Source organism: Callospermophilus lateralis, chromosome 1 (genome assembly GCF_048772815.1).
Source record: "Callospermophilus lateralis isolate mCalLat2 chromosome 1, mCalLat2.hap1, whole genome shotgun sequence".
Taxonomy (NCBI): domain Eukaryota; kingdom Metazoa; phylum Chordata; class Mammalia; order Rodentia; family Sciuridae; genus Callospermophilus; species Callospermophilus lateralis.
In genome coordinates, this window is record NC_135305.1 from 127,601,467 (window position 1) to 127,618,043 (window position 16,577).

At 48.4% G+C, this 16,577-nt stretch overlaps 1 protein-coding gene across 3 annotated transcripts in view; it reads left to right on the forward strand.

Moving 5' to 3' along the window:
- Stx2 (syntaxin 2) overlaps nucleotides 1-14,465 on the forward strand; it is a 32,253-nt gene extending 17,788 nt beyond the window's left edge. The window contains exons 4-11 of one of the 3 annotated variants that reach the window (XM_076838834.2): nucleotides 413-487; nucleotides 3,500-3,573; nucleotides 4,515-4,623; nucleotides 5,368-5,441; nucleotides 5,545-5,682; nucleotides 7,752-7,862; nucleotides 9,734-9,855; nucleotides 12,358-12,441. In XM_076838834.2, the coding sequence (XP_076694949.1) occupies nucleotides 413-487; nucleotides 3,500-3,573; nucleotides 4,515-4,623; nucleotides 5,368-5,441; nucleotides 5,545-5,682; nucleotides 7,752-7,862; nucleotides 9,734-9,814 (662 nt within the window). In that variant the 3' untranslated portion in view covers nucleotides 9,815-9,855; nucleotides 12,358-12,441. Of the gene's footprint in view, nucleotides 1-412; nucleotides 488-3,499; nucleotides 3,574-4,514; nucleotides 4,624-5,367; nucleotides 5,442-5,544; nucleotides 5,683-7,210; nucleotides 7,260-7,751; nucleotides 7,863-9,733; nucleotides 9,856-12,357 lie in introns of those variants that run through there. The other 2 variants (XM_076838843.2, XM_076838852.2) reach the window with 2 other exon arrangements.
- The last annotated feature ends 2,112 nt before the right edge of the window (nucleotides 14,466-16,577 follow it).

The following is a 16,577-nucleotide window of genomic DNA, read 5'->3' on the forward strand; positions in this document are numbered from 1 at the left end:
GGCTACTGCCCTGCAGGGGGAGGCAGCAGTGTCTCTGCCACCTGTTTCATCAGGTCATGGGCGGGGGTTGGAATCGTGCCCCCTCCCAGGTTCTGGTGGAAAAGGCTCCGGTACTGAGGGCTGTGTGGTGACCGAGCCCTGTGGTCTGACTTGAAGGCAGCTGAGCCGTGGGCCATCCTTGGGGAACCGCCATTGAAGGTGTAGGTTTTTTGTTTTGTTTTGGTGCTGGGGAACCCAAGGCCTTGAGCATTTGAGGCAAGCACTCTGCCAACTGAGCTGTGTCTCCAGCCCTGAAGGTGTGGGTCTTCTCAAGGAAAAAGAAGCTCTGCCACAGAGATTGTTTTGTGTAAATTGATTGGACATTAGTTTTGTCGAATTTTATAGCTTAGTGCCTTCTTTTACATTTTTAAAGAAATAAAAGACGAGCTTGAAGATCTGAACAAAGAAATCAAGAAAACTGCTAACAGAATTCGAGCCAAGTTAAAGTGTAAGTTTGTTTATTTATTTATTTATTTTAAAAAATATTTATTTTAGTTGTAAATAGACCTTTATTCTATTTATTTGTATGTGGTGCTGAAAATCGAACCCAGGGCCTCACACATGCTGGGCAAGCACTCTACACTGAGCCCCAGCCCTGGCCCCTAAGTTTAAATGCAGTCTTACGAATGATTATGGATGGTGGGAATGTGAACTATTGCTTTTCTCTTCCTTACAGTTTTTTAAAATACTTTTTAAAAAAATATTTTTTAGTTGTAGTTGGACACAATACATGTATTTTATTTATCTATTTTTATGTGGTGCTGAGGATCGAACCCAGCACTTCCTACGTGCTGGGTGAGTGTTCTACTGCCAAGCCACAACCCCAGCCCCTCTGCCTCACAGTTTTTAATTAAAATTGTGACCTCTTTAGAGCATCTGTGTGTATTTGGATGCACTGACTCATGGCCAGGGGCAGAAGCACTTAGCATTGTTATGCTGTTGTTTAATGGCCTTCCCGGCCACACTGCAGGTGTCTGAGGACAGCAGCCACTGTGACACTCAGTGTTACAGCCGTGGATGCTGCTGCCTCCAGGCTTGGGCAGGATCAAACAGAGGCTGCCTTTTCCTGGTCTGGAGAAAGATGCGTTGCAGCAGATGTGTGCCTGCCGTGCCTGACCGGGACCAGCCCTGCTCCTGGGGTGACTGTGCCATTCAGTGAGCTGAGAGCGATACTCAGGAGCCAGGGCCAGCCGGTGGGGCTAGCACTGCTGGATACGCCAGTGGCTTGGCCCCTTCTTCTGGGTCTTTGCAGTGAACGGAGCTTCCTTTTTTTTTTTTTTTTTTTTTTTTTTTAATGTGTGTATGTGTGTGTGTGTGTGTGTATTTATTTTAATTATTGATAGACCTTTATTTTGTTTATGTATATGTGGTACTGAGAATTGAACCCAGTGCCTCACACATGCCAGGCAAGTGTGCTGCTGCTGAGCCCCAGCCCCGGCACCTCCTTTTTTTTTGATAAATCATGATTTCTTTCTTTTTTTTTTTTAATTTATTTTTTTTAGTTATTGGCAGATACAACATCTTTGTTTGTATGTGGTGATGAGGATTGAACCCGGGCCGCACGCATGCCAGGCGAGCGCGCTACCGCTTGAACCACATCCCCAGCCCAAATCATGATTTCTTACTGATAGTTCATGTTAAGAATTCAGAAGGATTTTCACATCATCTTGGGGATAGTACATCTTTGTCTCTATTCATCTGTGCCCCAAATCATGGTTCTGCGACACTCATGTGATCACACATTTACTCTGTCCCGTGGTACACATGGAGCAACTCACAGGAGCACACTAACCACACTCACTTGCCATCAAGAGTGTGAGTACCAATAAAACCATGGCATTTGCAGGTCAATGGATAGCGTTGGAGAATATAATGCTAAGTGAAGTTAGCCAATCCCCAAAACCAAATGCCGAATGTTTTCTCTGATATAAGAGGCTGAGTCACAGTGGGATATGGAGGGGGAGCATGGGAGGAATAGACGAACTCTAGATAGGGCAGGGAGTAAGAGGGGGCAGGGGCTTAGAAATGATGATGGTGAAATGTGATGGACATCATTATCCAAAACACATGTTATGAAGGCACAAATGGTATGAACATACTTTATATACAACCAGAGATATGAAAAAATTGTGCTCTATTTGTGTAACATGAATTGTAAAGCATTCTGCTGTCATGTATAAATAAAAAAAATTAATTAAAAAAAAGAGTGTGAGTACCTAAGACAGTCAGTTGTTAAATTTTGTGGTGCTGTGGATGGAACACAGGGCCTTGCACATGATAGGCTAGTGTCCTACCACAGAGCTCCGGCCTCAGTACTTTTTGTTTTGATTGTTTTTGATAGTGCCAGGGATTGAATCCTGGGGTACTTTACCACTGAGCTACATCCCCAACCCTGTTTAAATTTTTTTTTTTTTTTTTTTTTAATTTTTGAGACAGGGTAATACCACAAGTTGCTGAGGCTGGCTTGCATTTGTGAGCCTCCTGCCTCAGCCTCCCAAGTAGCTGGGATTGCTGGTGTATACCACCATGCCTGGCAGTGGTTTAATTTTTTGGTCACTTGTTTGTCCCTTCATATATCTTAATGAGCTATACAGTCAAATTCCTGGGTTTTAAGTCACTTTGAATAGGTCTTTTCTGTGTGATGATGTCGCTAAATAACTTGATCTATAGTTAGGTTTGTCTCATTTTTCTTTTAATTATGGAGATTGCAATTTTTTTTGTGTGTGTGGCACTGGGGATTGAACCCCTGGGTGCTTGACCACTGAACTATATCCCCAGCCCTTTTTATTTTTAATTTTTAATTAAAATATTTTAATTGTCAATGGACCTTTATTTTATTTATTTATATGTGGTGCTAAGGATTGAACCCAGTGCCTCACACATGCTAAGCAGGTGCTCTGGCACTGAGCCACAACCCCAACCCTTTCATTTTTTATTTTGAGAAAGGGTCTTGCTGAGTTGCTTAGGGTCTCACTAAATTGCTGAGGCTGGCCTCAAAATCATGATCCTCCTGCCTCAACCTCCTGAGTCAGTGGGATTATAAGTGTGCACCACCATGCCCAACCAGAGATTGCTTTTTAAAACATTTAATTTTGTTTTATAATTATGTGAAGTATTTATGTCATTTCTATAAAACAAAACGTATTTAAAGAATTCGGCTTCCCCCATGCCTCTTCCAGCCTTATTTCTCCTTCCCACTCCATGGCAACTGTCTTTGAGATGTATGGTTGTCTTTCTGTGCACATGGATAGCGCACACACACATGCATACATATTTACTAAGAGTAGTAAAACAATCTCTCTTGATGGACAGTCTTTCCAGGGGATTATTTTAAAAGACAGCCTATTCTAGTTTTAAGAGAAGATATGTTTCAAAGAGTAAGAAAAAAACAGTTGCGATTAGGCTCAAAATATTTCAGTTTTTTAAATTTAAAAAATAACTCTGTCCTGTTTGTTCCTAGCCATTGAGCAAAGTTTTGATCAGGATGAAAGCGGGAATCGAACATCTGTGGATCTTCGGATACGAAAAACCCAGGTTTGATTTTCAGCCTCACTTAGATTGAAGTAGTGAAGAGTAGAACATTTTTGTGTGTGGCACTGGGGGTTGGACCCAGGACCTTGCACATGCCAGGAAAGCTCGCTACCACTGAGTCCCATGCCCAGCCTAGAGTAAGTTATTTTACTTTCTTTTTTTTTTTTTTAAAGAAAGAGTGAGAGAGAGTGAGAAAGAGGGAGAGAGAGAGAGAATTTTAATATGTATTTTTCAGTTCTTGGCGGACACAACATCTTTGTCTGTATGTAGTGCTGAGGATAGAACCCGGGCCGCACGCATGCCAGGCGAGCGTGCTACCGCTTGAGCCACATCCCCAGCCCAGTTATTTTACTTTCAAATTCAAACTAATTCTGTCTTTACTGTCATTTTTATCCTCAAGACATTTTTGTGTGAAAGTGTAGTGTCATTTATCAGTGACATCTTTTCCGTGTGGAGAAGTGTTTTCAGCCCTCAGTGGGCTTCTCTTCTGTGAGCAGAGCTCTGTCAGTGGTGTGGTCTTGGCTTCAGTGGATCCACGCTGTGCAGAGAGGAACCAGAGTGCAGAGCCCTCCCTGCAGTGGTGCTGCAGCTCATGAGCTCTGGCCAGCCTGCTTGCCCTCAGCCTTGCTCTGCATTAGTAAGGCCTGTGACCGGGAGTTGCGACCTCTGTGAAGCATGGTGGACACGTGTGGACAGTGGAGTTGTTTATGAAAGTTAGGGTGGTGCACGTGGTGCCTGCATAGGTTCTGTTACAGGGCACCGCTTGGCTATTCTTACTTCCCATTTGAAGGAGTAGCATAAATAGTATGAGTTTCTGAACTATAAGGTTTTCACAGACCATTTAATAGAATAATGGTTTTATTATATGCTATATGTTAATTTTAATCATTTTATATATTAATTGTATGTTCATTGATTTTTTTTTTTTTTTTTCATGTTCTTAGCATTCTGTACTGTCTAGAAAATTTGTGGAAGTCATGACAGAGTACAACGAAGCTCAGACTTTGTTTCGGGAGCGAAGCAAAGGACGCATACAGCGCCAGTTGGAAATAAGTGAGTAAGAAAAACTGTTGAAAATGCTTCCTTGGGCTCGGGCCGTAGCTCAGCTGGTAGAGCGCCTGCCTCGCATTCACAAGGCCCTGGGTTCAAGCCCCAGCACCACACAAAAAAAAAAAAACAGAAAAAGAAAAAAAAAAACCCTCCTCTTTCCTTGAGGCCTCACTGCAAAGTACTTTCACTCCAAACTACTAATTCCATCTCTGTTGTCACCAATGTCATAAAAACTAAAAGCCTCTCCTCGCGCTCCCTGGTGCTTGAATCAATCAAACCTGTCATTTATTTACACCAAAAAAATTCTAAGCAAGTGTACTTTATTTTCTGATTATTGAAATTTCAAAAGTTTTAATCTAATTCGGAAACTTCACTCATTATGTGTTTAAGTATTTCTGTCCTGCAGCCCCTCCCACCCTGTGGATGGGAGATGGGCCTCTCACAGTTTGCTCCTCCATTTGACCTGCTGTGCTAGCTCCGCCCCCTTTGTAGGAACCCCTGCTGTCCTCTCCACAGGACTAGTACTGTGTGGCAGGACAGTCGGCTGCATGACCCTGCCCTGACACAGTTGCCCCATGCTTCTGATTCTTCCGGTGGCACTGTTAACAGCTGCCTAGGAAGGCGCATGGGGAGGTAGAAAAGCTGTCCAAAGCATTGGTGCCTCAGTCAGGGTTTAGACTTCAGGCTGAAAGCCTTGTCTCTGAATGACGCCACACTCTGAGCGTGGTCTCCATTGTTGCCTCTCAGCCGGGAGGACCACCACAGACGAGGAGCTGGAGGAGATGCTGGAGAGTGGAAAGCCGTCCATCTTCACCTCGGATGTGAGTCCGGCAGCTGCCCCCATCCTTACCCACATGGGTTTTCCTCTCTGTGACTTCCAGACTAGTTGGGAACTCATTCATATTCTTATTTTTGTTTTTAAAGATTATATCGGATTCACAAATTACTAGACAAGCTCTGAATGAGATTGAGTCACGCCATAAGGACATCATGAAGCTGGAGACCAGCATCCGGGAGCTGCACGAGATGTTTATGGACATGGCCATGTTTGTGGAGACCCAGGTAATCTGGCACCTCCTCTAACCAGGTGCCTCATGCCAGGTCTCACCTTTGAGCCCACTCTTACGCAGAACAGACATGATTTTGGAGCTAATCTCAAAATTCAAAAGTTAATTATAATGTTAAGTGTGACTGAGGGCTGGGGCTGGGTTTGGGGCTCAGAGGTAGAGAGCTTGCCTAGCATGGGTGAGGCACTAGGTTCAATTCTCAGCACCATATATACATACATAAAATAAAGGCCCATCAACAAGTAAAAAATTAAAAAAAGTGTTATGCTGAAATGCTGGGTACAGCTCAAGATTCCAACAGCAGGGAGCTTGTCTAGTAAATTGAGTTATGGTGTGCTCGTGTCCCAGTCAGCCGTTTAGACAGCCAGAGGCATCAGAGACTTTCTGCTTGTAGAGAATTTTTAATGAAATATGCAAATGTTTTTGTAAAATTTAAAAAAATTAAGGTTAAGGGGGATACTAAATTTTTATGTATATATCCATTTATATGTGTAAATATAAATTTTTATATAAACACACATGGCATGAGCACAGCTACATAGAACAGTGTTTCCAAAGGAAGGAAATATACCAGTCTGATTAAATCGTGAGCTCCAGGAATGTGGATTCTCCTTTCTGAACACATAGACTTTCAAGTCTCCTCTGAGAGCCACATCCCAGTGACCACGGGGAGTGTCTGCAGGAGTAAGCATCAGGGGGATGCAGGCCACGGTGCAGATAGGCTTGTACCCACAGCATTTGGTCTGCCTGCGTGCAGGCAGAGAGTGGAGGAGGGTGGGAAGACCCCCTGGGAGCACTGGAGAGAGGTGCCATCACGGCAGGTGACACTTCGTGTAGCCATGTGCCTGGGATGAGTCTGGACTGCCCAGTGGCCTTCAGAGCCCTGCCTGGGGCAGTTGCCCCCAGGTGAGGCTGGAGCCTCCCACCAGCCCTTCTGAGCAGCGTCTCCTCCCTTCCTGAGAGTGTTTTGGAGGATGCATGCTTCCAAGAAGGCTGACACTGGGTCATTTCTGTGACCACCTGGATTGCTAAGACAGGGTGGGGAACCATTTAAACACACAGGTCATTCCCATGCGCTTCACCAGCCTTTTAAAGAGCCCTGTTTATTTTGAGGAGTTTTATTATAAAAAGTTGTGTGGAAAACTGCAGTACCGGGCATTTGCCACAAGAAACCCACAGCCAGGGATGGGTGGGCAGAGGTACCCTTCTGATTTGGGGCAGACCCCTTGCCGCTCAGGCAGGGCTCAAGAACTAGAGAGGGGTCTGGTGGCGGCTGGGGTCTTATTTCAGGGAGTACATGATACAGTAAGAACAGTAGTTTAATCTTTATAGCTGTAGATACTCCAGGACACCCCAGGCTGTCACTGTCACTGTCCTGTGCGGGCGCAGTGCCTCGCGCACCGCTAGCAGAGCTTCTCGCCCCATGGGGCTGTTGGGGCTGTGCTGCGTGCTCCAGTCCAGGTGCGCCTCAGGGCTTCTGGGGGCTGACGTGTGGGTGGTGAGTCGCCTTCCCTCCTCCTCAGCACTTGGCTCGTCTCTGCTGCAGGGTGTCTCCTGGAGGACAGCACCCAGGTAACGCATCCCCCTGGCCTGTGTGGCCCCTATGGGGTCAGACTGTGTGTGTGTTCATTCATTCAGTCAAGAATGTCAGACACAGCTGTGGTTAGCTTCCTGGTGTTTCCAAGGACTAGCAGTGGGCTCCCGCCTATTGGAAAGTTGCTGGCCTTGTGAGGATTGTTAGGCTAGTGGTAAAGCATTGTGTGACCCAGAGCTCCCCCTCCCATCCTGCTGTCTGTGGGGCTCACTGCCGGGCCTGCCCGGTGCCTGCCCGTGCCTTGGTCGCCAGCTCTGCTGCTCCCTTGGTTGGTTTTGAATGCGATCGAGTTGGGATGGCTTCGCTTTGCATATTCACGGTGTCCTCCCTCTCACTTTCCTTACATATGCGGACATGACATCCATCTCATGCACATCGTGTCTGTGTCAAGACTGTTTGGTGGCTCTCTGAAGAAACATAGGTGAGTCATTTTGAAAACGTCTTCTAAGGTTGAAACTTTGTGTTTTAAGGGCGAAATGATCAACAACATAGAGAAAAACGTGACGAATGCTGCAGACTATGTGGAGCACGCTAAAGAGGAGACCAAGAAAGCCCTTAAATACCACAGCAAAGCCAGAAGGGTGAGTTTGGTCTCTGACCACCGAGGTGGCTCTCTCTGGCTTGGGTCCAAGTTGGGATGCAGTCACGTAAGTCTGCTGGAAAGGGAGCCAGGAGCACAATCCCTTACCTAGATATCTGGTTGAAAGCTGGTGATCATTAGCACAGTCTTAAAGCACAGCAGGTAAGCGGAGTGTGGGCCATGCTGTTCTCAGTTACAGGAGCTCTTCACAGGATGGAGCCACCACTGACCTGTGTCAGGGAGCACAGGCTTCAGTCCCTGAGTTCTGTTTCCCGGGTGTTATTTGAAGGGAGCTAACTGATGGGATTGGGAGTTCGGGAGTTGTTGGTTACATGTTTTATGCAGTAAACATTTTATTCCTCACTCAGATTATTTGATAATGGTTGGAGGAAAGAAGAGAATGAGCTGAGACTGTGGGCCTGGCATCTTTTGTGGTGCCCTCAAAGACAGGTGCCCTCTTGCTTGGGATGGGTGTTCCCAGAGCATAGTTGAAAGCTGCTAGCTAGCTCAGGGCTCTGCAGGCCTGCCCCTCGAGTGGGTATGGATTTCCACATTTGGCTGCATCCAGAGAGATGCTGAGGAGCATGTAAGCTTGTCAGTGAGTTTCGACATCTTTGCCTGGATCTTAGGAGTGTCACCTCATGTATAGTGAACAAGCTCTTCCAAGGAACCCCGAAACTGCAGTTGACTCCCACTGGGGTCCAGAAACCGCCCGTGGTGTGTGCTGGCCGGGCTGCCTGTTCCTCTCCCAGCATGGAGCACCAGTCTGCGTGGGGTGTTTGTCACGCTCACCTTCTCGGAGGGCTGTTTGGCTTCTCAGTGCCACCCACCCTCAGAGGCCATGTGCTCAGTGTGGGCTGGGGCATCTCCGTGGGCTGTCCACAGAGGCTGTCTTCAGTGGGGTCGGCTGGAGTGTGTGCAGTGTGCAGAGGCAACCGCAGAGGCACAGCCTGGCACCCCTGCCTGCTTGGCTGAGTGTGTTCCTTAGATTCTGTGTCACCCTTCTTTAAGACACCGACTCTTAACATGGACTGAGGGGGAGGTCCAGGTATAAAGTGCCCCACTAGTTCTGGGCACACAGTCGACCTTGACTTTCCTCCCTGTCTCCACGACTCGAGCCTGCCCCTTCAGGGAGGTGTCCGTGGGCAGCTTGGCTCACAGATAGGAAGGGTGGGGGTTGTGGCACACGCTTCCTCACGCTGCGGAGAAGTCGGACTGTGTGCTGCCGGGCTCAGCGGGTCACCTGTGTGCCAGGCATGGCTCCAACATCGCCCCTGTCTGTTGGGTGAAACGCCTGATAGCCAAAGCTGCCCAGCCTGCTGCCTTCACCCCCAGCTGCTCCATGCTCTGCTCTGTCCTTCCTGCTGCTGAGCATGTCATCTGCTGACATCCAGGGCTACCCCGGGGGCTGCACAGTGCCCGAGCTTAGGCAGTGTCTGTGGATGGTCATGTCCCTGTGGTGTGTTGGAAGCAGCGATGACGTACTGCCTACAACACAGGCAAGACAAGACAAGGCAGGGCTTCCCAGGCAGGGTGCCTGCTCCCAGTGCCCGGGACTGGCTGTGTGGCTTTGTACACACAGAAAATCACCTACTTCTGTCTGTCAGAAATGTACGGAAGCCATGGGGTTATACGGCACCCCATTGAGGTACCCAGTGTCCTCGAGTGACTGATCATTTGGTCTCTGAGCAGCCTGATCTTGTAAATCACGTCACTCTTGAGAACCGAAAATTACCTAGCAGGAGTCAGCCGATGTCCTGCAACACAGAGTGTAAGATTAGTTCTGAGGACCATCCCGTCTCCAGGGACGTGCATCTTTAACGTGGGGATGTGCAGCCAACCATGGGATAACCAATCGCTTTTCTTTGACAGAAAAAGTGGATAATTGCTGCTGTGGCAGTGGCTGTGGTCGCCATACTTGCTCTAATCATTGGCTTATCAGTTGGCAAGTGACGGTGTAGCTGATGCTGGCGCTTGCCCCCGACAGGGCAGCAGTAAGTAACTAACCCACTGACTCCTCCTTCCCTCCCTCGCTCAGGGATTGCCACTGCCTGGCCCTGAGCACTGCCACCATGTGCATGTGGGCAGCTGCCCAGGCCCATGCAGGCCCACCTCCTGTGGTGCTGGGACCCTCTCACTCCAGCTCAGGGGCCTTCAGTGAAGGCCACAGCTGTGCCAATGAAGATGACCCTTCATTAAGAACTAACATTTAACGTTGTAATCTAGCTCTTAAGTCATTACTTTTAGAATAACGTCAACAACTGAAAATCACTTTGTCAGACGCACAAACTCATTTTATTGTGGAATTGGAGGTTGGAGCTGGAGTTAGGAGAACATTGACTGGAAGTGGTTGTCCTCCACCAGCCTCTCCGCTTGGCAGGTGTGTTTCCAGGTCTCTGTTGGAGCTGCAGGAGTTGAATCACACGCATGGCCGTTCTTCAAGGAGTCAGTGTAGAGATCTGGTTTCCCCAAAGTGCCATCGTCTTGTTCACTGAGTTCCTTCCCCGTGCCTGCAGGGCTCCTTCTGCACTTGGAGTTTCCCTTCTTGCCTGGTGTGTTAGCCTGGGCATTCCCATCACTCCTCTGCAAGAGCTCGGTGACTGTGACTGGAGCGTCAGGGCGCTGGGCATGGGGATGCGGTGCTGGGAATGCGAAGGCGGCTCAGACACTCGGTCTCTTGGTGCCTTGTTTCTGTTTGTTTAAGGTCAGGACAGAAAGGGATCCTGTCCTGCCCAGTTCCCTCCTGCTTGTCAGTCTGACTCCTTGCTTGTTTCCCCCTGGTGGTGCTGGGGTTTGAGCCGGGGTCCTCACTTGGCACCTCGGCCCTGAGGTCTGCTTTCTGGGAGCATCAAGCTGCGCTGCAGTGAGAGGATGAGAAGCTTTTGCAGTCTGGGTCTGACAGGTGCGCAGGCCCAGAGGCCCTGCTGAGTGTCCAACAGTGTGCACTGGCTGCTGCTCTTGTCAGCATTTGTTTTCTAGATGTGGGAGGACTCGGCCTATTTCTATGTGTCTTTCTTTCCTAATGCTTTCCTCTTGGCTTTGTTGAAAAATGGCATATGTTAAAATAATGGTATTTTTAATAGCTTCATAATTCTATTTTTTTAGCCCCTTGATAGTTGAATGTGGTTGTGCTAAAGTTGCAGTTTCTTGTTTGGGCCCACTGAGATGTACTGCTTTTCATGGATGCTTCTGAGTGTTGTTATTGAGTAAAAGAAGGTTCTTTTGGCGTGGCCCCCCTGGGAGTGGGGCTGAACTTGTACCTCAGGCCAGCTGGCCATTTTGCCTGGTGCCTATAAATAAGAAGGAGCACAAACTGACCTCCTTCATGTATGTAGTTTTGGACATGAAGGTGGATTGATGACATTAATTATGCTTTTGAAAAAAGCATTTCCTTTTTTTCTTTCACCCTCAAGCAAATCCTGTCAATGCCTTGCTAGAGTCTAGGCACTCCACCTGCCTGCCCTGTGGGATGGGCAGGCCCAGGTCTCTCTGTGGAGCTGCCTGATCCTGAGAGCTCTACAGCCCACAAGAGACACTCGCCTTACACGGGAAGAGATGGGCCCTGAGGTTTAGGTACCATTGGCAGCAGAGCCGGCCCTGCACCAGCTTAGATGAGATGGCTGTTAAATACATGGACGTGGGGTGCAGGCGTACACCTGAATTCCTGCTCCCTGAAAGCCACTGTTCTGCAAGCCAGATGTAGCAGGGAAGTGCACACCTGTGTGGCACCAGCTGCAGAATTGCAGGAGAGGGCCAGGCTGGGCAAGAGCAGGGGGCTCCCAGGGCGGCTCCAGGCAGAGACAGTCACAGGTCCTGAGGCGCAGGACAAATGGCTGTGGAGGAAGGATGGGAGGCCAGGGCAAGAGGTGCACAAGGAGGGTGCCGGCCGGAGCTCACAGTGAGACGTGGGGGACGACGGGGTACAACACTGTCAGAAAATCCACGCCTTGCGGACATGGGGCACCAAATCCAAAGGAATCTGGTGTCCACAGGTCCTTGGCCCAGAGCTCCCTGTGGAGGACCGAGTCAGTGTCTGGTTGATCTCTTACACACGCATATGCTTAGACGAAAAACAGGGTAAATGGGATTTTTTTAGTCAATGAGAAATAAATTGATTCAAGCTTTTAAAAAGATGTATGATATATCCAATTAACAGCAGTTCTGGAATTTATTTTAATCATAGGAAAGTATTTTCAAAGGAAAGGACATATTATTGCACACAGGTAGCCGCACTACACCATTCCCCTCCAGAGGCAAGTGGTTGCTTTAATAGCACATATTTTAAATTAATAATTGGTTGAGTCTAATAAGCACATGTCCCCAACTTAATACTTTGACTGTGGAGTTTTCCTTGTTCCCTACTTTTCTCTGATCTGTAGGGATTCTTAATAATGGTCTTTTATTTTAAACTATCCCAAATATCAGGATTTTGTTAGGAGATGACACTGTTGATTTGTTTGATATATTGCAAATTAATGTTTTTTTTTATCTTACAGAAAATGATGTTCATTATTATTTGTGTAATTATTTTGCTTGTGATCCTTGGAATTATCCTAGCAACAACATTGTCATAGCAACCACATCCCAGGAGCTGTTTATCCTTGGAGACTGAGCACGTCTTCAACAAAGTCTGCCTCCTCTCTGCTCTGAGTGACTCTCAGACCCTGCACTGTGCTGGGTGCTGGCTTCTTCCTGGTGAAGCCAGGAGACAGGCACAGTGGGACGTCGTGTGCTGAAAACACCTGCGCCCAAGGGTGTGACGCAGGCCACACAGCCTTGGGCTCCAGATGGTACACCGCAGAGTTGACAGTGTGATGCTTGCTTCAGTGGCCTTGAAATAAGGAATTATTGACAATTTCAATTCTTAAGATATGCAGTGTTGAGAATGCAGGTCAAGTTTAATTAGGGTTACTCCATGTTACGAAGCGTTAGATTATTCCCCCCTTCTCCCAGGTAACGTATATTAATTAAGAGGCTTTTTGTACTATATGTGTTGATGTCCTGTTTACAGAAATAATTTTTATTATCACAGAGTTGTTTTGTAAGATTTCTGTAATTTTAAATGTTTAATATATATTTAACATCTTCATTTACCGCATTTTTATATGCTAAATATTCCCACATGAAGGAAATTGGAAGCGTCATAATCTGGGGCCATCTTTGAATGGCCGTGCGCTGAGTTGCTGTCACCACAGCAAATGCTGGCATCAGAGCCTTCCTGCCTCTCAGGTGCCTTCTGTGGGTCTTGACTTGGGGAGTGTGATGCGCCTGCTGCCCTCCAGGAAAGTCGGACTGTGTAGTTAGCTTTCTACCTGTTCCAGGACTCACGGGAATAAATTATTAGTTACTGCATTGTAAAGACAGTGGTCTCTTCTTTGTTCATTATTGTGTTTCCCTTACTGCATTGATGGTGTCTGAATTTAAGACAGTGATGTGACTGAAATTTAGCCACTCTCAAAACTCAAAAGAGATTATTCCTAGACATTGAGAAATTCTCATAAATATAAATATACAAATCATAAATGTATAAATCACTTAAAGCCTCCCCCGCCCACTTAAAGTGTCAGGGGTGCTTTACCACTGAGCCACATCTCCAGTCCTTTGTATTTTGAGTCAGGGTCTTGCTGAGTTGCGTAGGGCCTTGTTAAGTTGCTGAGGCTGGTCTCAAACTTGTAGTCATCCTGCATTAGCCTCCTGAGTTGCTGGGATCAAAAGGGTACGTCACCACGCCTGGCCTTAAATGCTCTTAAGTACCTGATAGTCTGTGGAACTCTCCAAGTTAATTTTCAAAGAAAACTGTTTAAAACTATGATGCTTAAACAGTTTTCTTGCTTATTAATGTTTGAGTAGGATGGCTGAGTGGGTGAATGGACAGCTATTGAGGTAGGAGCCAGTCCTGGGCACACGAAGATGCCCAGCATCTGGGCAGCTTCATGCTCTGAGAGCAGATGAGCCCTGACTATCCCTTGGCGTTGTTGGGTCTGACCTGAGATAGACGTGCTGATTTCGTCACCAAGTGTGAGTGCTGTCCCTGATTGCCCAGCAGGGAGCTCCCTGTTCACCTGCACACACCGTCCAGCTCGGGCTCTGGCTTCTGTCTTTCCTCACCGCAGACCTCCTAGCACCCAGGTGCCTTGGGATTCTGGCTCTACTCTGTACTGGTCTTGGGGTAGCTGCCGCAGGAGACACCCTATCTATGACGAGGCCAGAGGCGTACCCGGCTGGAGGTGCTGCCACCCCTGTGTGGGGGTGTCCCAAGTCCACTCTGGACACCTCTCCACTCTTGCGCCCTGTCCCTCTGAGCAGCCTCAGCCCTCGCCTCCCTCCTGCCTCGGCCATGTCTTCTGGCGGCGGGCGGGCTCCTGGGGTTGTGCACATGCTCTTTGGTTTGTACTTTGGATGTTTAAGTCCTTTTTAGGGGACACATTTACATGCTTAGGTCTCCTGTCCCTATTTGGAATCAGAGTTTTAAAAATACATTTGCAGATTAACTTTTTAATCATTTAAAAAAATACCTTGTGTTTACATTTAAGAAGTTCTCGGGAGCTAAAAGAAATACTCAACCTCTGTCTTATGATTCCTGGAAAGATTTTTGGGAGGTATTTTGTTGTATGTCCATTAATAAATTGTTCTTCTAACACTGTTACCTCTTGTCATTATTGTGCAGGGCAATGTGAACTGATCATTTAAAATGTTATTGATGAAAATTGTTTAATGTTGTCACAATCTTTTGTTCATGTCTAGGACATCACATGAAAAGCTGGGGATACGGCACAGTTTTCCTGCCCTGGCTTCTGTTCTGAGCATGGGTCCTGCTCTGAGGCTTCTTTGCGTGTCTCATGACTTCTGTCAAAACTGGGCCTTTATGCTCTGACTGTCCCTCTGGTCCTCCCGCCCCTTCCCTCCCAACAGTCCCCCCCAACTTGGGGTCTTGTTTTAGATTCCACTTATGAGAGGAAACTTGGGATGCTTGTCTTTCTAATCTGGCTGGTTTGCTTGATGGGAGCCCTTCCAGCCCACCTACTCTCCTGCAGACCCAGGTGGTAGGTAAGGCTCTGGGTGCACACCACATCTTCATCCATGCCTTGTTGGACGCCAGGGTGGTGGGTAAGGCTCTGGGTGCACACCACGTCTTCATCCACGCCTCGTTGGAAGCCGGGACTGGCTCCACAGCTTGCCTGCTGTGGCTGTGCCCAGTTGGACGCTGGCCTGTAGCTGTCCCCGCCGCGTGCTGACTTAGTTTCTTCCCCAGGAGTGGATGGATGGCATGGGCCACCTGAGGTTCCACAGCCGAACCATTGTTTATTTGAAGCCTGCCTTCCTGGGACCGTCCTGTGTCTGCACAGATGTGTGCCAGCCAGTGACTTGACAGGTCGTGCTGGGCCACTTTGTCTGCTGCTGTGGCTCTTCTGAGGGTGGGACAGGCTACATTCAAGTCCACCTTGGCCTTTCTGGGCCCTCTGAAGTAGTCACCGTGGTGGGGCAGTGGGCTGTCAGAATGGGGCCTCAGTGAGGCTACTTCATGGTTGCAGTGCCCACCATGAGGGACACGGCATCTCTTATCTCTAAAAATCCTGTTTCTCTTGTCCCTTCAGGCCTGTGAATGGCGAGCCCTTCCTGTTGTTGCCAGCGGGGGACCTCGGGCATCCACCTTCGTTTCTCATCCTGCCCGTGTCTCTTGAGAGTGGCCAGATGGGACCATGGGGAGGGGGTACACAGATGTACTCACAGTCAGAGTACTTGGAGAATGCAGCTGCTCCAAGTCAGGTGGGAGGGATGATTGCCCCAGAAGAAGGGTGTTTGAAGAGGGGCAGGCCATCACCTGGGAAACGCTCCGAAAGTGTGGGCCAACAGGTGCTGGGGTAAAGGCCAGAGGGAAGGGGCTCAGCAAGTTGGGAGGCAGGAGGTGGCCGGCTGAGGGGTTGTGGGAGGGTCCCAGTGTCAGATCATCAGGAGCCTGCCGAGGCCAATGGAGGGTTTCTTCCTGTCTTTTTTAAAGGGAAATGAAGGAAAGGGAGTGCAGCTGGGGAGCAAGAGGCCAGGGAAGTGGTGGCCAAGTGGGGGGTAACCAAAGGTGACAGCAGAGGTGGACAAGGTTATGGTGCCTCTTCCCTTGGGTGCCTCTTCCCAAGGTTATGGTGGTTACTCATAAGTAGTGGATTTAAACAGAGCCTCACTGTAGTCTTGACCAGGTGTCTAGAGGCCTTTCCAGGAGGCGCAGCTGCTCACGGGGCTCTTGTTGTACCTTGTCTTGGACCAAGCTGCCTTGCACATGGCCGTGCTCAAGCCTGGCTCACGGGCACCCAGCTATGCCAGGTTACATCCCCTCACCCAGGAACACATTCCCTTTCTGCAGACACGGCCCAGACCACCTGTGGGTCTATGAGGTAAGTGTGAGCAACTCGAAGGAACACCAGCATGACTCAGGCCACCAACCATACCAGGGCCACTGGGCAGTGCCAGGCATCCTCGTGGGGACCCACAATGTTATCCATGCATCTCCACCTACTGGAGTGGCATCTGCCTTGCCACTGGGGAGCCTAGAAAAAATGCCCTGAACTCCTGGGCCTGTCACAGGTCAGTTCTCCCACATCCCGGCAGTAGATGGCATCCTGGTCTTTGATACCTAAGCAGGCTTGGGATGTCTCTGGGACCTTCCCCTGAGTGCCCATCAGCAGAGGGAACAAGCAGCGCCCTCAAGTCCCCACCAGAGGGC